Source organism: Carassius gibelio, chromosome A21, assembly GCF_023724105.1.
Source record: "Carassius gibelio isolate Cgi1373 ecotype wild population from Czech Republic chromosome A21, carGib1.2-hapl.c, whole genome shotgun sequence".
Taxonomy (NCBI): Eukaryota; Metazoa; Chordata; class Actinopteri; order Cypriniformes; family Cyprinidae; genus Carassius; species Carassius gibelio.
The window spans coordinates 9955318-9978345 of NC_068391.1; the positions used below are offsets into that span (position 1 = coordinate 9955318).

Sequence of the window (23028 nt, forward strand, 5' to 3'; positions counted from 1 at the left end):
ACACATTCCGTAGTAATCTGTGATGGCGGTTATCCTTTAGGATGATAGTGCGATAAAACTAATAGAATAATTTGCTCCACTAGAAATAAAAGTTAAGAATCAGCGCTTGTGTTGCAGAACTGACACAAATGATGAACCATGGAGATACAAACAACTAAATCTGAAGTCTGTGAAGTATCTTCAACTAAGTCACGCTGACACCACCATTTCCTGTGAGTTTTTCTTGAAAAAACCTAGGCAATTGTTTTTTTACAACAGGAGGTTTAACTGGAGGTCTGCAGGTGTTTCACCTATTATTGTTTGTTTATCTTATTATCCTATTATCTTAAACAATTTTTTTGCAAACACAGTAAGTGAACTGAAACCAAAAAGCACAATTGGCTAACATTTATTAAAAATAATTAAAATGTTTTTGCAATGTAATCATCATAATCAAGTATGTAAAACATGAATATGGTGGGAACCTTGAGGCAACAAGTGTATCCAAATGGGTCCAAATAGTAGTTATTGACACCGGTTTAAAATATAATAACATCTCCAGGTGAAATTCACCCTTCACTTTCATTTCCTCAATAACACCATACACAATAACACCAATAACACATTTACAAGGCAGTATGACAGGCAACTTTAAATCACAGATCTGTATTGTCTTATCATCTCATCTCTCTTCTTGTATATTTTACATTTAAAATGTAATTAAATATTTAATTTTCTGAGGATAAGTGTGTCAGACTCAGAAATATGTCGCAAAACATAATTATGTAGCGGTAGTAATTTGATTGAGTACTTGAGTACTTTTTGGTAGCTAAATAATAAAATAAAATAAAAAAACTTAATGTAAAGCATAAATGCAGGTTTGTCTTCCAGTGTTTATAATAATAACAACCCCTGAGTTAGCAGACTATTCAAAATATTCATATTCAAAAGGGAGTTGGATTTTTTTCCCCATCATGTTGATTTTATAAACGTATTCAACGTTCATCATTTTTTAAGAGCTGAATATCCTGTTTCATATGTTTTAATAGAAAATGTTTATCAGCTCTTGAAACCCGTTTGTGGGCACATTACACAGACGAGTCATTAAACGGTTGTGTCATACAAGTAGCAAAACAAACAGCACTGTGGATAGTATGAAATGACAGTTGTTCCATGTCTTTGTCACCAGCCCCAAAAAAAGAGCCTCTCCTTAAAGAATCTATCACTGGTGTATTGCAGCAAGCTAGAATTACATTCACGCCAACTTCTTTATAGTCTTTTAAAACCGTTTTGAAGGTGCTCACTCCTGCTGTGTCTATTATGGAAATGCAGGAGCAATCTAAGATGATAGTATGAAAATCAATGTTTCTTGAAATCAAGTTTACACTTACATCTCCATTTGTTTCATCTACTCTATATGTCTTCTTCGCTGTCTTGTCTCTAGCTTTTTTCTCCAGTTTTCTTCGGCGGGTTATTTCAAGGAATGGCTCAAGATGAGTTGCTTTATATAAAGATTTTAAAAAGAAGTCTTTGTTGGCATAGAAAAGAGGCGCCTGAAAACGGAAGATCTTCACTTTTGGAACAGGTGAAAGATTATCATACTCTTCCATGTCCTCAAAGTCGTTGGTTTGTTCAATTTGTCCCAGTAAAGAAACTTTAGGATTCTGAGTCTGGCCCACCACACAGATCATAGAGAAGACCACACCAATCAGCAATCCAAGCTCCACGCTAATTAAAGCAGTTGAGCTCATGGTCACCAACCAGACGATTGCCTCAATCTTGCTTTCACGCCATTGGGTAGGGACGTCTCGGAATTTGCGCAGGGCACCCCGCAGACTGACGATGATAATGCAGGCGAGGACGCATTTCTGCAGGGCGTAGAAAAATGGCGCAAAGAAAAGAAGGACCAGAAGAACCACTAAGGCACTCACTATACTGGAGACCTGAGTCTGGCAACCTGTTGAGTCCTTCACCATAGTTTTCGCAAGGGCTGCGCTTGTAGTGAAAGAATGGAAAAATGAAGGAATTATATTGCAAAACCCAATTGCTATCATTTCTTGGTTGGGCCTAACTGTGTAACCATTCTTTTTAGCAAACATCTCAGACAGAGAAACGGTAAAAGCAAAACTGATTACAGCTAACGGAATGGCATCACATGCTACACGGGGCATCAGTTCAATACTGGGCACCTTTGGCGGAATGAAACCAGTTGGAATGGCACCTGAGATACTGGAGCTGAACTGTCCGTTTAGATCAGCAAAGTGGGAGACTACTGTGGCAACTGCCACTACCACCAGTTCTGTGGGCAATGGTATCTTCAAACGGTCCTTATAGCGATCCTGGATCTCTTTTCCTGCAACCAGCACTATGATGCAAATGGCACTTGTTATTAAATCACAGAAGTTGGTTTTGTGGATGGTCTTAAAGATATTGATCCAAGTGACCACTACAGTGCCGTAGCCTTGGTATCGAGGAATCTTAAGGCCAAGCAGGTACTTTGCCTGGACAGTGAGGATAGTGCAAGATGCCCCAGTGGCAAAGCCATCAAGCATAGGAGCAGACAGGTAAACCGAGACAAACCCCAGCTTGAGAACGGCCATCAGCACCTGAGGAGAACATACAATACAATTTTCAGTCAAGGACATGACATTCATTTTTTTCTGTACTATGTATTTACTTAGAAATATATAAAAAATGCACATAAAATGACTTTGACATGTTTTTCATTTCTGTATTAAAAGTCATGTTGTTATTTTTATGTGGCTTAAAGTTATGTAATAATAATTAGAAGAAAAAAAAAATAGTATTAATTTGGAAGACGGCATTCGCTGCATTCCAAATGGGATAAATCCATCTCCTAAGGGCACAAACCAAAGTGCTCAAAATGGGCCACTTCAGAGGACACTTTAAAATGATTTTGAAGAATCAAACTTATGGGCACTTGGTCCCATGATTCTACATACAGGTTTAATTGTGTGACAATGGCACATTTCGGGGAATGTACAATTGCGTTTCAAGTAACAGTTTTTTTTTTGGTCCCCTACACCATTCATTCCTTTGAATTTCTCATTCACATTATTTAAATGATATATTTTACTTGTTACAACACTTACATCTTTGCATGGAGATTTTCAGATATGATTTAACAATGTGTACATACTGTACCTGGTAGACACCAGCAAGAAATGTTAAAGCTGTGGCAATGCCAATGGCATAGCATTCCTTCCCACATTCCATATTCAATGGCATGATCTTCAAGTTGACCAGAGTAGTGTTAGCTTCCCCGGTGCCATTTATCCCAAATGCGCTTTTCGTACTGTCTTCATTCAAATCAAAGCCTGCAAGGTAGACCTCTCGGTCCACAACTTGTCCAACCATCAGACTCATGAGGCTGAAGATGCCCACCGAAACATGTCTTGACGTCCCCATGAAGAAGTAGATGATGTTTGAAAAAAACGACGTGTACAAGCCATAGATAGGATCCAAGCCTGCCAAAAGGCAGTACGCAATGGCTTGAGGGATCAATATGATGCCAACTATGAGTCCAGACATCAGATCTCCCCATATATAGTCCTTCACCTTGTACTTGGGAAGCCATTTCACTACGGGGAAGAAGCCTGTTAGCGTGCTCTTCACTTTAGATCCTGAGCAGGAGAGGTTTCGCTGCAATTTGTTCCTGATAATCTCATGAATCCGTTTCCTTTGCCGTACTCTACGCTTTAGTGTGCCCACAGTCACAGAGTTAAAGTCCTCCATAGCTTCCAGTGATGAGGGACCCATGCACTGATGGTGCTTTTAAGACAGCTCCTGAAAAAGGGACAAAGACCTTTGATCAGTAAGTGATCTACTTTAAAGTTCAAACTGGATGTCTGTTGAATAGGGGTAACTGATTAATCATTGTGCTTGGAGTAAGTGTCAAAGCTGTTTCTGTGGGAAAAAGTCAATAATTAGTCATGCAAGTTAGCACGATTACCAAAGGTTACATACATAATCAGTGTTTGAGAAGGTTTGGGGACAGCATTTACCAATCATTAGAAATGATTCTCACAAAATTATTTTATCAGCCTTTTGATCTGCAGCTAGAAAGAGACTAGGAAACAGAAGCTTGATCTTACATCTCACCTACAATTCATTATTATTAATAGGACTGATAAAGCTGTATATGACAGTTAATGATGTTAAAGTGGCCAACATTTTATAATCATTAATAAAACTACAAGTACAGATGTGGCACAACATACACATCAGTGTGGCATCTGCTGTAGGTTTGGATGTGCCTGTCCTTGACAATGAAAGACACTGGTCTCTAATCAAAGCAAACTACAGTACGCTTGCAATCCTATTTATTATTTATCTCCAAATTGTCTTTTTATTGGAGGGTCATAAAGTCACCGCTTACATAAAGAACTGTTTTCCATGATGGCATCTCATAAAGATTATAGGTCTATATTTGAACTTTCATTAACATCAGTAAGCTATTTTATTTTCTTCTACAGTTGTCTTTATGCTAAAGTAGATGTATGCTCAGTAGATGTATGCTTCAATTTTAAAACATAACAATCTAAATGAACAACTATTAAATAAAACACTCACCTGAATGAGTGATCTAAAAAAAACAAGCTATAAAAATGAACAGAACTGCTTAATTTATTCACTAACCTCTCAATACCCTGCCTCCCAGCATCTAAATGAAAAGTAATGAATGGTGTAAGTCCAAGCTTCAGTGTGCAAAAACCTTCAGGCAGTCCCCCATTCTGACATATGTTTTCATAGGCTTTAAGAACAGAAGGCGAGCATGTTGTGTCCCTCCTGTGTTAAACGTATGTTAGTTTTTAATGCTCTGCATTAAGCTATAGCAGGGTATTCGGATAATAAGGTGTTAGAGAGAATCTTTTACTTGTTCTTATAGATGGAGCAGAACCAGTTCAAACGTTCATGCTACGAAAAACAATGAAAATATGTTTCATCTGCACTACTTAAAAGAATTCCAGACTGGACTATGTTGTGCAACATGAGCCACATGAGAAGGACTAAAAAGACATTTGCTTTGTTATACTTTTTGTTCTTGAATTGCATTGAAATTAAATTTTATATTTGGCATATAAGACTGACATAATACTCGTTTTAAGATTTATGCATTGAAATAAATGCACTCAATTTAATTGTAAAGTGTGTGAAAGATCTCTCAATTATTTTAGCCCATTTAAAATAAAATATTAAAAAGCAATATTATACAGCTGGATATTAAAAAGCAATAACAGGATAACTTGGAAAGGCGCAAAGGTACAATCTTTTCTAGTTCTTTTCAAACGGAGCAAAAACATTTCACACATCAGATTGTTCCCCGAAAATAAAGAAAATAGAATCAATGTTTTATCTGAACTAATTAAATGAGTTATATACCGGCTTTGTGATTTAGAAGAGTTTTAGAATTGTCTCTTTGTTTGTTGCTGGAAATGCAGAGATGTTCAATGGCATGTAGTGTCCACAGATTTCACACTGACTTGACGTTCCTGTTGTTTGTGCTACTTACAGGATGTATGGCATTTATACTGTGAAAAATTGAGTGAAATATGATTTACACATTTCTGCAAAGACTCTTTTGTCATAAATGTTCTGCTTTTAAAAGATACGTCTCACATGATGGGTGCCACACATAGATCATGTGGGAGGATTTTATTATTTAAACCGGACAGTGGTGGTATTATAACATTGTATTATATTATTTAATAGTATAAATAGTGTAATAGTATAAATGTTTTTTTATTTCTTCTTCTGGGTATTATAGTATGATTTGTCCCATATTGCTGTCTGTGTGTATATGTGGGTGTGGGTGTGTTTCCATTCATTTACATTATTATTGTGTCAATATACAACAAAGAGCCAGTTCAGGCAATCTCTCAGTTTTTTCTATGAACTGTGAGCCTGCCTCATCTGGTAAAATAAGGACGTTGTGACGTTGCAGACAAACAGTTGTTGTTATCAGGTCTGGCAGGTTGTATAGACAGAGATCTTGGCCCACTTTATATGAAATGCATCAGTTATGAGTCATACTTTATTAATGATACGAGTGAATGACAAACAGACCTTCAAATATGATCCTTGGCAAACTGAGGTCTTGTGTAAGATATGGCGTAATAGTAATAGGCACTATGAGTCTAGATGATATGTAGAAATGAATTGTTTACCAGTTCGGTGTCACATGATCATTTCAAGTGTCTAAAATCCTAAAATAATGTCATAAAATAAATTACATGACATGAATTTCCCAAATGGCATGTTGCTTTATCTTCATTTCCTATTAAATATTCTTGTGATATCATACTCCTATAAAAAAGCTTTGGATAAGAGGAAGCCCACCACCATATAAAGACTGCGGTTGAATATTTTGGGAAACAGGGACTCACCCTTGTCATAGGAGCGGATGAACTGAATGGAGAATACATTTGCCATGCCTTCACTGCTGAATTTCCCGGTGCACATTAGCTTGACTGTCTGAATAGTGCAAAGGATTGTGGGTAAAGATGTTGCTCCGCTTTCTTAACCCGCAGCAACCAATCAGAAAGATGGAGATAGAGCAGGGGTGGGGGGCTGTGGGCTGATCACCATAGAAACAGTGCCACCCACAATCTCTGTGTAGTATTACTGTAGTTATATGTGGCTTAAAGCATCTGAGTAGTGCTCTATGAGCCACATGCGGAAAAAAAGTGAATTATTATTTTTTTTATTACTGTGGATATGCACTGGAATTTGATTTTATGTTTGAACTGGTCTAGCATAAATCTGCTGATAATCGATATAGACAGACAGATATACCTTTGCAAATAATGTATTTAAATGTGTGTATTAAAGTGTGTTGTGTTTTGTATTGTTAAAATGCTTTCTATTATTTGTCTTGGCCCATTTTAATATAAAGCATGAACGTTTTTCCTCCTTAGCACTGTTTGTGCCTTTGGCTCCATGTTGCTGTCATTAAATTGCTCTGTTTGTTTGATCATCCAATGCCCAACAACAAAGTATATAGCCATCATGTGTAAGAAAAAAAAAATTACTTATCAATTCAACATCAGAAGACTAACAGGTTAACACACAAATCTTTAAATGAGCTCAGATTCAACCAAGCTAGTCATTGCAGTCACTTCTTCATGGGAACACGTGACTGCACGCTTATGTGAGGCAGCGTACTACATCACATGTGTTACTAACGACAAAGGATATTCAGTATTTGCTTTGTTCTCTTTGTTCTTTTTTTAATGCTATATAAAACTCATTACATATGACCTTATTGTTTTTCCACAGCAAACAAAGCATGAGCCAGAGTTAATTATCTTTTAAAAACGGGTCAGTACATTCATATATGTTTGACATTCTGCAACTTAATGTTCATGAATGGATGGGTATCACACTAACTACAGTTACTCATTTATTTTAAACAAAGTTCTAATGTCGCCAGTTAAGTGCACTTCTGTGAATTCAGTTATGTATATATGATGATGCAGGTTATAAATAATCAAAAGAGGGAGCCGTTTTCTTGAAATCTTAAACATTTAGATTTCATTTGAATCTCTCTCTCTTTAAATTCTGAGTATTATTTAGCAGTACAAGTTCAGAAAACTGTGTGGCACAGTCTAGAGTCTGGACTTTTCTACATCTTGTTTACCTACATTGTCAGGCTTTAAAAGCCCCTTATGTCATTAACCCTTAGTTTCTCCAGTAGAGACTTGGCTCAGTACAGACAATCTGTTTTGTCTCCAAGACACCAGCTGGCGATGAGAATACTTATCGCCAGTCATAACAAGAACAGTTTTCAGAAGGTATTAACTTATTGCAGATAAACTGGCAAGAACTCAGATAACCCAACTTAATAATGATCTGGATAAGCTCATACTGCACTTAGGTCAACCTTTTTTAAGTTTGTTGCATTAACTGTGTTTCTGCTCAATTAACATTGAAAACATTATGCCTAATATCTATTGATAAACTTTATTTAATTTATATAAACAATCCTCAAGATTGATTCTCTTATAATTGGACATATTCTTAGAAATTTTCCTCTAAGCCACAGACAAATATATTTTTCATATAATAGCTTAGATCATATAATATAAATACTTATATGGTAAGCAATTATAATGTAATGGTAATTTTTTTTAACATTCGTCTGTTCTATGAAAATGCATACAATTTTGGTTTGTGTTTGATTTGCCTTTTATAATGTCAGTTTAAATGAATTATCATCACTAAAATCTAGTAACTACAGTAAGTGGATAACTTGATCTGCTTGTGGCAAAACAACACCTGTCCAATTTATATCTATTTTTTTAGATATCAAGAGCCCTTGTTATCTTTTCCCATAATGTTTCCAAAACATAGATTTATTTGTCCCTTGTGATTACTGCATATTGATTCTGTTCTTCTTGGCATTGATTATCAGTGCAAATATGCTGTGGAAAATAATATATCCTTTTCAGTTTGTAAACAAATAGGGCATTCAAACTGATGTGTATCCATTCTAATATATTGAAATAATTTCAAATAATCTGTAAAAACTAGGGCTGTTAGTCATTTTGAGGCGTTGCTGCGATACGTCAATACACCTGCCATATTTATCTGGGCAAGACTGCTTTAAAAATAAATGGAGATAAACAGGGGAGCTGCGGTTATACTGGATAAAAACACTATAATGTTTACTTTTATTAACCGATTTCAGTGGTTTGTGATCTACATGGACTTAAAAATAACTCTGCCTCCAGTTATTTAGTTAGGCTTGGAAAATGATTAATTTTAGTAAGAAATTGTGAAAGCTCACACTCACACGCTTGTTGATTTGGTTGATTTTTTTTCTCTGTTAACAATTCCGATATTCATGTAGTATAACTGTGACATATACATTTATTTATTCAGCCCCAACATTTGAGTATTTGTTTGTGCCTTCTGTCAGAACACAGCTCATTCCTTTTTAAATACAGGAAAAATCTAAATAAACCTTATTTAAGTACTAATAATTCACCATAATTGAGAAAATGGAATAAAATCAGCAGATACAAATCAAAAAGTGACAAAAAGCGGTCTACTTCTTATTTTCACATCACTCTGTACATATATAAACTCCACAACAAACAATAACAAATGTAATTGATCATTCTTTATGGATTCAGTAACACTTACAGTTACAGTGGTAAAATATTATGCTGATGCAGTGCACAATAAAATATAGTAAAAGTGACGTCTAAAATTAAAAAAATATATATAGTACAAGTTGTAGTAAAGTGAATAATATAATAAAATAGTGAGTACAGCAATACAATATAAGTGAAATAACAGGTTTATAATAGCAACAATATATACCCAAATAAATGAATCAGAATAGATGAATAACATGTAGAATCTGTAATATCAAAGGTGCAATAATACAGAATAGACAGTAATGAACAATAAATTAATAGTAAATTATAGATTAAATTAAAAAATAGTGAATTAGCTATTAAATAAAGACACAACTAAAGACAGGCAAAAATGTATGTCTATATATATATATATATATATATATATATATATATATATAAAATCCTCTGAATAAATCTGCGGCTCAATTACACTCTCTTTCAGTTTTCAGTTCTAGCTTTTAGTATAGTTATGTTTAACACAAACCAGAATATGAAATGCATATGAGATTTTCACCTAATCATTATTGTGATGAGGTTAGAGAGGACTCAAAAGCGAGTGACAATTACAGTTCTTTAATAGAATCAAAAAGTCTGACCACAGGTAATCCAAACTGAAGTTTTAATAACGAACAGCAAACTAAAGGAACCAGTAGACTGGTAAAATAAGGTGAACCCAAATCTCCTCTGTGGAAGGGATGACCAGAAGGCTGGCGAGGCAGTGGCTCTCGTAGCTCACGGAGAGACGGATGGAGCTGGATACAGACGGAAATCACAGAGCAGGTAATTAGCTGCAGTCTTTAGCAGGTAAGGTTCTGGGGATGTACAACCTAATTCTAGCAGTGGAAGTTATTCTGACAACAAGACAGGGAAAGAGAGGGTTAGAAGAAGCCAAGATAATGAGAGGGGATAAGGAACAGATGGGGAGGAATGAGCCTAACTGAAGGTGAAAACAGCTGTCAGTAATGAAAAAGAGCGCGTGATGGTGAATAGTGTGTGTGTGTGTGTGTGTGTGTGTGTGTGTGTGTGTGTGTGTGACCAGCAGAGGGAGACAGAGAAAGAAACAGGATCATGACAATTACAACATCAAGAGCAATAATCAACAATGATTTTGTCATGAAATTGCAGCTTCACTCACTAAGAAATTACTGTGTTTTTCCTTTCAAGTCTGTTTACATTCTGTATGTATATTTACCATTTTTCTAAGAGTGCAGAATCATGACTGATTCTTATCACTAGGTGGCACAAAAACACTCAGATTTTGAGTTCTGCTATGTTTGACATGCCAAAGAATAAAAGTATCTTACATATTACAATTTAAATGTTTAAACCATCATGAGCACATTAACGAAAATTGTACATAGGAATCTGTTATTCTAATCAATACATTGTTTGGTGTTATCGTATTGGCTATAGATCTGATATGCTAACAAAGAGGTGGAGGTTGATTTAGTTGCAATTTTTTTGTACAAGCAACTAACTGACAACTGGATACATTTGACTAGTAATCATTTACAGCTTCCAAATGTGCACCAAAACAACAGAGATGTGTCAGTTTTCACAGATGCACAGGACCTACCCTCAGGAGCCAATGCTCTCACTTGTTTTGTGCACGTATGAAGCTATTAATATGCTGATTATCCTCATGACATTTTGCTTAAGATGGATACAAGGTCTTTATATAGAAATGAACTTTAACTCAACAAAAGGATTATAGGGATTATTTTTATAATTAATTATTCCATCTAGGCCCATATCCCTCAGTAGTTTTTATAAAGAGAATTTAGAATGCACCAAAAATATTTGAAATGCAGCATCAAACAGAGTGTCTTTCAGAGAGAGAAACACTGAGTGGCACATGTGGAAATCGAATTAATTAATTATTAACACAATTTATAAATTATGTTCATTTTATTTTGTTTTAAGTGTATATACCTATAAATCTGTGCCACTATAATGTATTCCTTTAGTAAATACTATACACTAATTATGTAATACTGTATATACAGTGTTCATAATATTGGTACACAATGGCATATTAATCACAGTGTACTAGTTACAGATTGCAAATTATATATATATATATATATATATATATATATATATATATATCTGCTGTGATCCCACTTTTATGCTAATCCATGTTACTGCTATAAAAATGGAGGTATTATACATTCATAGAATGAAATACGGAGTTATTAAATCTTTTTGACAATAGTTATGGATGCTAATAATGTGTTGTTTTATCATTTTTCTCTGAAAATAGCATTACAGTTTAGGTACAATATTAATATGCCTGGTCTTTCTTTTGGTCTTTTTAAATGACTAATATTCACATACACTGTACATATGTTCGGTCTCATTTTTTAAGGAAAGCCCTTTCACTGTGCCCATGGTTGCAGTCAGAGTAAGAAGACAACTGGGGTGCTGAGATAATCAGCTAGTGGCCTGGTTAAATAGGGCTTAGTAATGAGGAGTGTGTTTTTAATAAGAACTTAAAGAGCTTGTAGCGCAAAGGCCATATGATTGAAACAAAGCATATGATTGTGCATTACCACTCAGATACTTTATGATCATATAGCGTTTCCTCTGATACGGTTATAAAGGGCATCTCTTTTCTTTCCAAGGACACAGAAAGCATTCAGAGGAGGACAGCGATCCATTTCAGCTCTAGTCTCAGGCTTTGATACAGGTCACCTGATCAGTTTTCCAAGAGTAGATCCTGATTCACCTTCAACGCTATTAGGAAAACACCTTGCTGATGACAGCTAGATTGGACACGGGTTGCCCCTGCTGTGGCAGGCATCTCATCTCACGATTCTTCGTTTTCTCAACCATCTGAGGATTTTATGCTGTAAATATTCCGTTTTTGTCCTGAAAACTCGTTTGAACTCTCATTGCTTGGCCATCACCTGCCAGTACTGGGATTGGAGCAAAAGATCCCAAGATGAGTGTCAAAAAAGAAGACGTTGAGAAGTTCCTGGATGGAAATCCAGATTTTGCCAGGAGCTATTTTGACAAAAAGCTCAAACCTGGTGCTGTGGCCTCGATCATGCAAATCCCAGAGTCTAAAGTGGATATGGACAGTTTTAAGGACATATGCTCAGTAGAGGAAGGAATGATATTCTACGATCTCATTACAGACATGCAGGAGAACGTCAATATGGAGAAGGTGATTTTTAAGATTCTGAAGCGGATCAGTGCTCTGATTCATGCCGACCGATGTAGCTTGTTCATGTATCGACAGCGAAACGGCGTCGCCGAGCTGGCCACTCGTCTCTTCAACGTTAATGAAAATTCTGAGCTTGATGACTGTGTGGTGCCTCCAGACTCTGAGATCGTCTTCCCTCTGGACATCGGTATAGTTGGATATGTGGCTCAAACCAAGAAGCCCATCAATGTGAAGGATGTAACACAGGTACAAAAGAAAACATTGCTTTTACAGCATCTGTAAACAGGTCAGAAACTGTAAAACTTGATTGAAAGAGACTAATGACTCTATTATACATTATTAGACTGTCAGTATTGTCATATTTTGAGGCTTGGCCAATCCTATTGACATAATCCATTTATTTCAATATGCCATGACCCATGTCCAGCATGAAAGGATTTCACATGTGGCACTTATGCAATGACCAAATCTCCTCTCAGTAGTCACACTTAGAACAGATTGTTTATTTATTCATTTATTTGTACAATAGGTTGTGGGTTTTACAAGGTTCCACAATTATTTCAATGTTTTATCTCCGCTGTATCAGTTATCTTGTTAAACAAGGGACAAACACTTAATTTTTGGTAACACTTTACAATAAGGTTCCATTAACATTAGTTAATTGCATTAGTTTACATAAATAATGTCATATGGTAACACTTTATTTTACAGTGTCCTTGTTACACATTACATGTACTTACATCAGTAATAACAATGAATTATGCATAATTGCATGCAACTAACCCTAAACCAAAACCTCATCCAACTCCTAGCCATATAGTGAGTACATGGAGTTCTATAATAGTACCCAGTACTTAAATGTAGAATTACACTGTAACAAGAACATTAAAATCTGTTAACATTATTTATTGGACTTGGAATAATGAATAGGTTTTATTAACTAATATAAACAAAGATTTGCAAATACTGTAACAAATGCATTTATCGATGCATTAACTAATGGTAACTTATTGTTAAGTGTTACTAAAAATATTTTTATCTACTTTCTAATATCCATTTTAGTCCATTAGCAGTAATGTTAGGTAAATGTGCAAGTTAGTATAAATGTGTTGGGATAGTGTGTAATGTGCATGACAAAACTGACCTTGCTTTCACTGTAGGATAGTCACTTCAGCTCATTCGTTGATGAACTTACTGAATACACCACACGCAACATCTTGGCTGCCCCCATCATGAATGGGAAAGACATAGTAGCCATCATTATGGCAGTCAACAAGACTACTGGTCCCCATTTCACAGAGGAAGATGAGGATGTAAGTGTCTGCTGTTTGTGTCCACCACTATTATACACACAATCTACAGTGGACTACGGTTAAAAATAGCACATTTTAAATGAGTAAACAAAATTAAGACAAGCATTTATCACATTTTAATTGACAATAATGCCTAAATGAGTTACAAAATTAAGAGTTACTTATTTTATAAAATATTCAAACGAGAGAGTAAAGACATACTTGCATATACTGAGCTGAGATGCATACTTGGCATTGTTATTTTCATCCTTTTTTTTAATCTAAATCTCTTGTTTCAAAAGCTTTTTTTAAAGTATCTGAAAGTTGGCTCTCTGAACCTGAAGATTTTTCATCTGAGCTACCTTCATAACTGTGAAACACGAAAAGGACAGGTCAGTCTGAGCTTGCAAAAACTAGCTGTAGGTGATGAAATTGTAAAAAAATAAATAAAAAGGAATTGAACAATATATAAATGAATGCAATTTTCCTTTATATTATGAATAGCTGCTGTTGTGGTCTGCTAACAAGGTGTTTGAAGAACTCACAGACATTGAACGACAGTTTCACAAAGCTTTGTACACAGTCCGAGCCTATCTCAACTGTGACAGGTACTCTGTGGGCCTGCTGGACATGACCAAGGAAAAGGTATGTCAATCACTGTAATTGCTGCTTGATTTAGAGGCTCTCCTGTCTCTTTCTAAGACTGGCCTGGTGGTTTTATTCTCTTGCAGGAGTTCTTTGATATTTGGCCTGTGTTGATGGGAGAGCAGCCACCTTATTCTGGCCCTGTTACTCCAGATGGAAGGGTAAGCTGCATTTTGTACAATTCAAATGACCCCAAAATCAAACTAGTTTGGACATTTACTCACTATTATGTCATTGCAAATCCATTTGACTTTCTTGTGTCCCAGTTTGGAGCTTATTTTCCAAACAGTAACATCTGTGGTCACCATTAACTTTTACAGCTTCAACATTTTGGACATTACTTCATATAGATTTGGAATGGCATAATAAATGTTGATATAATATAAATTTTGGGGGGAGGACTATACATTTAAAGTCTCTAAAATGCTTATAAAAACAAATTTTTATGTTTCGGTTTACTTAGGAAATCATTTTCTACAAAATTATTGATTATATTTTGCACGGAAAAGAGGACATCAAGGTCATACCGTACGTTTTTCTGTTTTTCTTCTAGTTACCAACATGTTATAGCCAGAGTGTGCATATAATTACAAAATTATAAAGCATTATAAAAACACAATTTTCTTTTCCAACAGTAACCCACCTGCGGATCATTGGGCTTTGGTTAGTGGATTACCTACATATGTTGCAGAGAGTGGATTTGTAAGTGACTTCTTTATTACTTTGGGAATAAAGTATGGTTAATTTTTGAAAAGTTATGTATTACATACAGCATTAATTTATTCATTTCCGATGTGTATTCAAGATTTGCAACATCATGAATGCAGCAGCAGATGAAATGTTCAACTTTCAGGTATTTTAATTTATTTTGTGTAAAACAGAGATCCTCAAATCTGTCCTGCAGAGTTTAGCTCAAACCCTGATCAAACTTACTTACCTGTGATGATTTTTATGGATTTAATGAAGACCTTGATGAGCTCGCTCAGGTGTGTTTGATTAGGGTTGAAGCTAAACTCTGCAGGGCATTGGCCCTCAAGGGGAAGATTTTAGAAGCCAAAACATTGGAGTGGTTGAAGTTCCCTTGGCTTGCAGTAATAACACTTTGGGTTTCTGTAGACGGAAGCTCTGGATGAAAGTGGATGGACCATCAAGAATGTGCTGTCTCTGCCAATTGTCAACAAAAAAGAAGAAATTGTTGGCGTTGCAACTTTCTACAACAGGAAGGACGGCAAACCATTTGATGACCATGATGAACAACTCATGGAGGTAAAACTGATAGACTGACTGGTAGCATTACTGACTGAATTCAAAAACCACTGACTTGTTGACTAACAAAACAACGCATTGCTGTCTCAACAGGCTTTGACACAGTTTCTGGGCTGGTCGGTCCTCAACACAGACACCTATGACAAAATGAATAAGCTGGAGAACAGGAAGGACATTGCCCAAGACATGGTGCTGTACCATGTCAAATGTCGAGATGATGAGATTCAAAACATCCTTGTAAGTTTATACTTTTATTTTATTATTTTATTTTATTATATTATTATTTATTTTTGTCCTCTTTGGTATTTCTATTCTAGAAAACAAGAGAATATTTTGACAGAGAACCAAGAGACTGTGAGGAGGACGAGCTTTTGGAAATTCTGGTACGCTGAACTGCTTAATAATTAAAGATTTTGAAATTACAGGCTGATCTTACTCTTCTCAGATAGATAAGATAAAGTTGCGTTTAATAGAAATTCATAATTTAAAACCTTACAGATGCTTTAATAGACAGATATGTCTATTGTGATTCTCTCCATATACTGATTAAATTTAAGCTGTTATTCAAAATATTTTGCTTATTTTGTCCTTTTGCATTGGTTTATGTTTCTAAAAAAATCTATCTGACTTTTGTTTTATTATTTTTCATGCAGAAAAAAGAGCTGCCGGGTCCAAATAAGTTTGAGATCTACGCGTTCCATTTTTCAGACTTTGACTGCACTGAAAGGGAACTTGTAATGTGTGCGATTCAGATGTACTATGAAGTTGGAGTGGTTAAAAAGTTCCAGGTCCCTCAGGAGGTAAATTTGCTTGTTTATAATGATGGAGACAACTGATTTGTGTCATGAAGCATCATGGAATTCCATAAGATTGGCTGCTATTTTCTTGTTAGGTTTTGGTAAGATTCATGTACTCAGTGAGCAAAGGCTACAGGAAAATCACCTACCACAACTGGCGCCATGGCTTCAATGTTGGGCAAACCATGTTCACTTTACTCACGGTATGACCTGCCTATCTTACTTTTACTTAGGATTACTTTTTCATGTCACATTTTTGATACACATACTAAAAATGATGAAAACATTTTTTTTTTACGGAGCCAGACAGGCAAACTGAAGCGGTATTACACAGATTTGGAGGTGATGGCCATGATCACTGCCGGCTTCCTGCATGATATCGACCACAGAGGCACAAATAATCTCTACCAAGTGAAGTCAGTAAATACTACTACTATTTCTCCCAGTACTTGTACTATTATTGCTTCTACTATTATTAATCATCATCACATTTGTATGTTTTGTGATAAGGTCCCAAAATCCTCTAGCCAAGCTGCATGGATCTTCCATTCTAGAGAGGCATCACTTGGAATTTGGCAAATTCTTGTTAGGCGAAGAGGTATGAGCAACCTGTCCAGAATGTGAGCCTTCGTGTTAATTTGGTTTGATATTCCTAACATATGTTTTCTTCTTCTTAGTCATTAAACATCTTCCAGAACCTCAACAGAAGACAAACGGAGCATGTCTTCCATCTCATTGACATTGCCATTATTGCAACTGATCTTGCATTGTACTTCAAGTAAGGTTTTACAATATATCATAGTGGTATGTTTTAAAGTCTCTTGAATATAATTACTGTAGGTTAAAGGAATGTTTCACTCAACAATGAAAATGCATTATTTACAGTTTATAGTCACGATGCTGTTCATTTAAAGAAGTGAAACTAAATGTAAAGCTAAAATTAGACAAAAGTTTTTAAATATGAACTTTTTCTACCTTAAAGAAAGAGAACAATGTTCCAGAAAATTGTGGATCTCTCTGAGACATATGAAGATGAGAAGAAATGGGTGGACTTCATGTCTCTTGAAACAACAAGGAAAGAAATTGTAATGTAAGTTTGTCAATTTACAACTTGCGCTTGGCATTTCAGCATACAGTAATACATCTTTTAAAAAATAATCAATTTGGATTTGCATATTTTTATATTTTAAATAATTGACCAGGGCCATGATGATGACAGCATGCGACCTCTCAGCTATCGCAAAACCATGGGAGGTGCAGAGCAAGGTAAGAGATGTCAAATGAAGAATAACTACAGTTTTGCTTCTCAGCAATATACAAAGTGTAATTTCTCCCATTCTAGGTCGCCCTCTCTGTAGCAGCTGAATTCTGGGAGCAGGGTGATCTTGAGAGGACTGTTCTTGAGCAACAACCTATCGTGAGTACCTGAATCTAATATTGGTGGTTGGGCTGCAACCATTGGTGGAAAAAAGAACAATCATGTGGTATTTGTCTTTTAATCTAGCCCATGATGGACAGGAACAAAGCCGCAGAGCTGCCAAAGCTTCAGTGTGGTTTTATCGACTTTGTCTGTACTTTTGTCTACAAGGTACCTTTATGAATGAAGGGAATTTATCTTTTTGTTGCTGTTTGTTTTAAGAAATGAATGACCAAATCATTCCCACTTTGTTTTTAACAATACGATTAATTGGCAGCCCCTCCCTCTTTGTTCTCCATAGGAGTTTTCTCGTTTTCACCACGACATCCAGCCAATGTATGATGGCATTCTGAACAACCGGAAGCATTGGAAAGAGAGGCAGGAGGAATATGAGGCAAAACTAAAGGCAATGGAGGAGGCAGCTCAGGCCAAACAGGAAGAAGCTGCTAAAAATGGTTTGAATTTTTATCGTTTGCGTTATCGTTATACTTTAAAATAAAGTGTAATTTATTTATGTGATGGCGAAGCAATTTTTAGCATTCATTACTCCAGTCTTCAGTGTCACATGATCCTTCAGAAATCATTCTAATATGCTGATTTGCATTATTATGCAGAATTTAAGTATAATATTTTTGTAACATAAATAACTTTACTGTCACTTTGATCAGTTTAATTAATCCTTGCATCAGAATAAAAGCCAAAAAACAAATAACTGAAAAACTGACATGCTACATGGCCAACAGTATGTAGACACCCAAAATCCACCCCTAAACAGATATACACATTAACAAGCAAAACAGTCCTCACTTTACTGCTATAAAAAGGGTAATGCAGTCTGTTAACTTGAAAAAAAAAACACACACACATTGACTTCCACAAAAGAACCCAACACAAAAAGCTAACCCGAGGAACATGCAATTAAACATCAAGAACTTCATTAATCTCACAGGGACTTGATTGGCCATCAAAAAGCCCAGACCTGAGCTAGAATAGCCAATAACAAAAGAGTGTCCACATCCTGTCGGCCATATATTGTATGATATGATGCATTTCTTTCATTCTGATTCTTTGTGTTTGTTTCTGTATGGTTTCTCTACAGCTACAAACTCCAACAGCACCAGTGGATCAGGATCAGGATCCAAGACCTGCTCTATCTGCTAGAGAAAAGACAATGCTATAAAGGGCCAGGCAGTTTGAAATGCAACCTAGCCTCTATAGTACATCCCACAGATCAACACCACACTTAGAGCTGATCAAGAGAGAGTGGGAAAACACTATCAATGCATTATATGCTATCAGCAAGCCACAAGACCACCTGCTAACCAAAACACACATCGGATCTTGCCTACAGTTTGCATTACTGTTCCACTGTGTTTCCTTTGGGTCATAGTGTTCAAGCATTTTTATTGGATGATAATTGGTTTAATTTAATCACAATGCAGACTTATATGTACTACAAGAAATTTCAGAGGTGAATATTGAAAAAATGGTTTTGATTTTGAAAGTTTATTCTATTTTTCTCTCCATGCAGTCAAAGATATTAGCATCATCATTATTTTTATGGATAGGATTTTATGGGCAGGTCCATGACAAGTTCTTGTAATTCCAAGATAACTTTTCCTCCATTTTGTAATTGCAATGTCTAAATTGCTGTCACCTGCTACTTTCACTGAAAATCAGAAAACAAACGCCATTTTATGAGTGATACGTATTTTTTCGGTCATTTATTCCCTCTAAAAGTAATCACATTGTACAGATTGAAGCTAATGTTGCAGGCTGCTAAATCTGAGAAGATAGGTGACAGACCTTAGTGCGCAACAAAATATAGCTTCTGGCAGAATAGAATGGTGGTCAGCATGTATAAAGATTGGGTTTAAAGTTATAGTTTGACATTTTTTTTTTTTCACTTAAGCCGACAGGTAATGCGCAATTGTCCTTCAGATTTATTTACATCAAGTGCTGTCATGGGTGTGTTTTACTGAGCAAGGTCCCGTTACTCAGTGTCTCCGCTGTTGGGACATGCGTTCACAGAGAAAACTAATTCCAGTGGCCTTGATTTCATTCATCTATTCTAAACTGACCTGTCATCACACTGAACCTTGAGAAGTCTGTGATTAAATTCAGGAAGGTATTCAGATCCAGGCAATTTTTTTTCTTCTCGTGTCAGACATTTTTTTTTTTTTTTTTTTGTAGGAATCGAGTTTCTCTTTCACTAATTGTCTATAAAACATGGTAAAAACATCAGTTGCGTATCTAATTGTGTACATATACAAAATGTCTTTTTTTCATTTTATGAGGTACGACTTTACATCCTGTTAAAAAGTAAATATTGCAAAGGTGTGTTTTAGTGCACTTAATGCATTTTACAAGCTTATTATACAAAATTGCTGCTTCTGTTTCACATATTATAAAGGTTTAATTTAAGTAGCGGAGAACCAGGCAGTAGCAATGAAAATTTATGTTTAAATCAATGTGTCAGATCTGACAGCAAAGCCCCGATAATAAGACTTATTCAGTCTTTTGAATTTGACACAAGTGTGATTTACTTGCAGAGCAAGTTAAATATTTCTTGACACCAATCTGACTATTATAAAAATCCAGCATCAAATATGGATGATTCCAATTAAATTGGTAAACATTAAGCTTCACTTCTGTATGCTTAATACCACGATAATTAAAGCATATATTTTTATGAACTTTTTGTTTTTTCTTAGTACTCAGATTGACCAATTCAATTAAATGGTGTTGTTTTTATTTATCAAAGCATACAGGGGGAAATGTATCACGTTACAACAGGAAATGCTTCAGGAAAAGCACCAAAGCAGCATATTAGAATGATTTCAGAAGGATCTTGTGAGACTGGAATAATGGCTGCTGAAAATCTTGCTTTAAAGAGACTTATTTCAGAAACATGAACAAAACTTACAGACCGGTAGCTGATTAAAGCTATAACAATATTCATTTGAGACAACTGTTATTCAAACTGCATAGGATTTGATTCTCTTCACACAACTGTTCAGTGAGTCACTCAGTAAGAAAGCCTCTTATCCCATGAGAACTATCAGCAGTTTCCACCCTTCCCTTCCTAGATAACGGAGTGTCATCTGCAAAGGTTATCTGAACATCCCTACACATTCCATTTCCCAATAAATCCTCTGACAATATTCTTACAAGACGTACAATATTTTTGCCTCTGTTAAAGTCATTGCAGTTTAGGGTTTTTAGATAAACTCAGCAGAAATGTTGTTTATAAATGAAGGAAAGCAGAGTTTCTAAACAAATATTTATCTCGCTTTTTTAAATAGTTAATGAAGTGCAGCACCGCAGCTAAGTAGCTGTGAAGCATTCGTGCAAAATCAGCACTTGTGTTGTATTGGCTTGACCTAAATCCTGGGAATTATGCTAAACCACGGTCCGGTTATACAACCGTCCTAACTCTATAAATGTCACCAGAGCATTGCAGAAAAGACAAAACCGTCCTTAACACATTCTCAGAGAATGATCTTGGTTTGTCATGCATATAAATGTAATCCAACCAAATTAAAAATGATTTTTTTTCTTGCTGAAAAGGTATGCAGACGCCCTTATGATGCTTATACTGTATTTAGAATAACCTGAATAATGGCAAATGAGGAAAGAGTAAACATACAAGAATATTTTTAACTTCTGTCTTTATTGAAAATAAAAATTAGGTTCATTGTGATTCTTTGCATTTGGTGCTGGAATAGATACATCATGGAGATTTACTTCAGAATGGTGTCAGAGTTTGCTGTGGAGAAAAAAAAAGAATTTTTTTTGAATTTGAATTTTGAATTATTTGTGGTCAAGTTAACACCCTGTAGCCTGGGAGAAGAAATACATCCCCTGAAATTCCTTTCCATGAACAGCACTACTCTGCACTTGATTCACTGAATATTTTCAATGAATAACTTTGAACCCAAAGTTAATTTTCAAGTAGGTGAAAACTGACATGCTATTGTACATAATGAGATACTGTTAATGTATCACAAAATCAAAAAGAGCACTAATTTCATTCATCAAACACCATTTCAGCATTACTGTATCTCCCCTCTGCATAAAGCTAGTTAATGTAAAATATCCGCATTCACTGAAACACAAAGATCAGAAACTGACAGGTGGACCAGGGTTAAAATACCACCAAAAAAAAAAAAAAAACACCTTTGTAACATTATTGATATATTTTGCTATATTTTATTCTTGTTATATCGTAGTATAAAATTGTGCGTGTGTAAATACACACAGATAGAGAGAGTGTTACAGACCTTCAGACAGCTGTTTGTAAATGCGCTCTTGTTCTTCCCTGAGTTTCTTCTCTTCCTCCTCAACCTTCCTTTCTTCAGCAGCGATGGGCTTCAGATAATCTGGTGAGCAAATTGATTTAAAAAAACCCCAATAAAACAATTAATTTAACTGAGGCAGAAAAGGCTACACAAAAGCCTGTTTCAAAATAACAAAATGTCATCATAACTCAAACACTTACCATATCTCTGCTTGCCATAAATTAATCCAACTAGCAATGCTGACCATCTTGCTGTCTGAAATCAGAGAATGAAAGCTGCTGGTTTGTTTACTGGTGAGCTGGATTTTACAGGCCACTCTTATATTTTACCAATCAATTTCTTTATTGAATACGACTAAAACTGAACATTCGCTTTGGGAAAATAGAGTTTTAATGATGTTTGGCTCGAACTCTTGGACAACAGCACACAAAAGTTCAAGTTTAGTCGTTTCCCTTATTCACATTTGACACGTTCCTTCGCAACACGTCATGGTACCCATTTAGATAGTACTAGTACTGACCTTGCATTGTTGTGGTTAGGCAATAGGCTAACACGATTAGCTTATCCACCGGCTGTCTGCAGATTTTATGCTAAGCTAACACATTAGCGTTGACTTCTTGCTGAGGATAAATGAAGGACGCTACTATAAACTATAAAAACTAGCTGTTTCTGAATATAAAACACAATTTGAGAGTCGTTGCTATTAGAAGCTATACCTTAATAAGCGGGGAGACCTGTACGGGAGGAACCATGTTTGACTTGAACGGAACGGATCTTTTCAGGCAGGAGAGAGAGGAAGTCCTCTCTGCTGTCAGTTGGCTACACTGTACCTGACTGTACCTTAGTACATGTCCATCAAGTTGAAGTCTTTTCCTAATTCTTCATAGTCTAACCCTCTAATTTCCCAGGTTTATTTTATTATCTTTCGCTTTTAATAACTGTTTTCGCATCTCTTACTGTGGTAAACATGGGAAGGGAAATTAAAGATTTCATGA

General features: G+C 35.7%; 2 protein-coding genes and 1 long non-coding RNA gene across 3 annotated transcripts; 1 reads left to right on the forward strand and 2 right to left on the reverse strand.

The window, feature by feature from the left end:
- Positions 1–60: 60 nt before the first annotated feature.
- Positions 61–20428, forward strand: LOC127941832 (rod cGMP-specific 3',5'-cyclic phosphodiesterase subunit beta-like). The gene is made up of 24 exons (XM_052537275.1): positions 61–212; positions 9840–9926; positions 11771–12561; positions 13476–13628; positions 13910–13999; positions 14112–14252; positions 14339–14413; positions 14716–14780; positions 14888–14954; positions 15058–15105; positions 15369–15518; positions 15612–15755; positions 15836–15901; positions 16172–16318; positions 16411–16518; positions 16622–16731; positions 16826–16913; positions 16993–17093; positions 17298–17405; positions 17518–17581; positions 17658–17732; positions 17820–17903; positions 18034–18187; positions 18832–20428. The coding sequence occupies exons 3-24, from the start codon at positions 12091–12093 to the stop codon at positions 18891–18893; spliced, it is 2571 nt and encodes an 856-aa protein (XP_052393235.1). The 5' UTR covers positions 61–212; positions 9840–9926; positions 11771–12090; the 3' UTR covers positions 18894–20428.
- Positions 373–6466, reverse strand: LOC127941833 (sulfate transporter-like). Its single transcript, XM_052537276.1, has 3 exons — positions 6387–6466; positions 3145–3786; positions 373–2585 (listed from the first exon to the last, which is right to left on the reverse strand). The coding sequence occupies exons 2-3, from the start codon at positions 3757–3759 to the stop codon at positions 1068–1070; spliced, it is 2133 nt and encodes a 710-aa protein (XP_052393236.1). The 5' UTR covers positions 3760–3786; positions 6387–6466; the 3' UTR covers positions 373–1067.
- Positions 20429–21386: 958 nt separating the features above from the next.
- LOC127941836 (uncharacterized) lies at positions 21387–22886 on the reverse strand. The gene is made up of 4 exons (XR_008149147.1): positions 22750–22886; positions 22234–22288; positions 22016–22114; positions 21387–21501 (listed from the first exon to the last, which is right to left on the reverse strand). It is a non-coding gene; the product is annotated as an uncharacterized LOC127941836 (long non-coding RNA).
- Between the last annotated feature and the right edge of the window lie 142 nt (positions 22887–23028).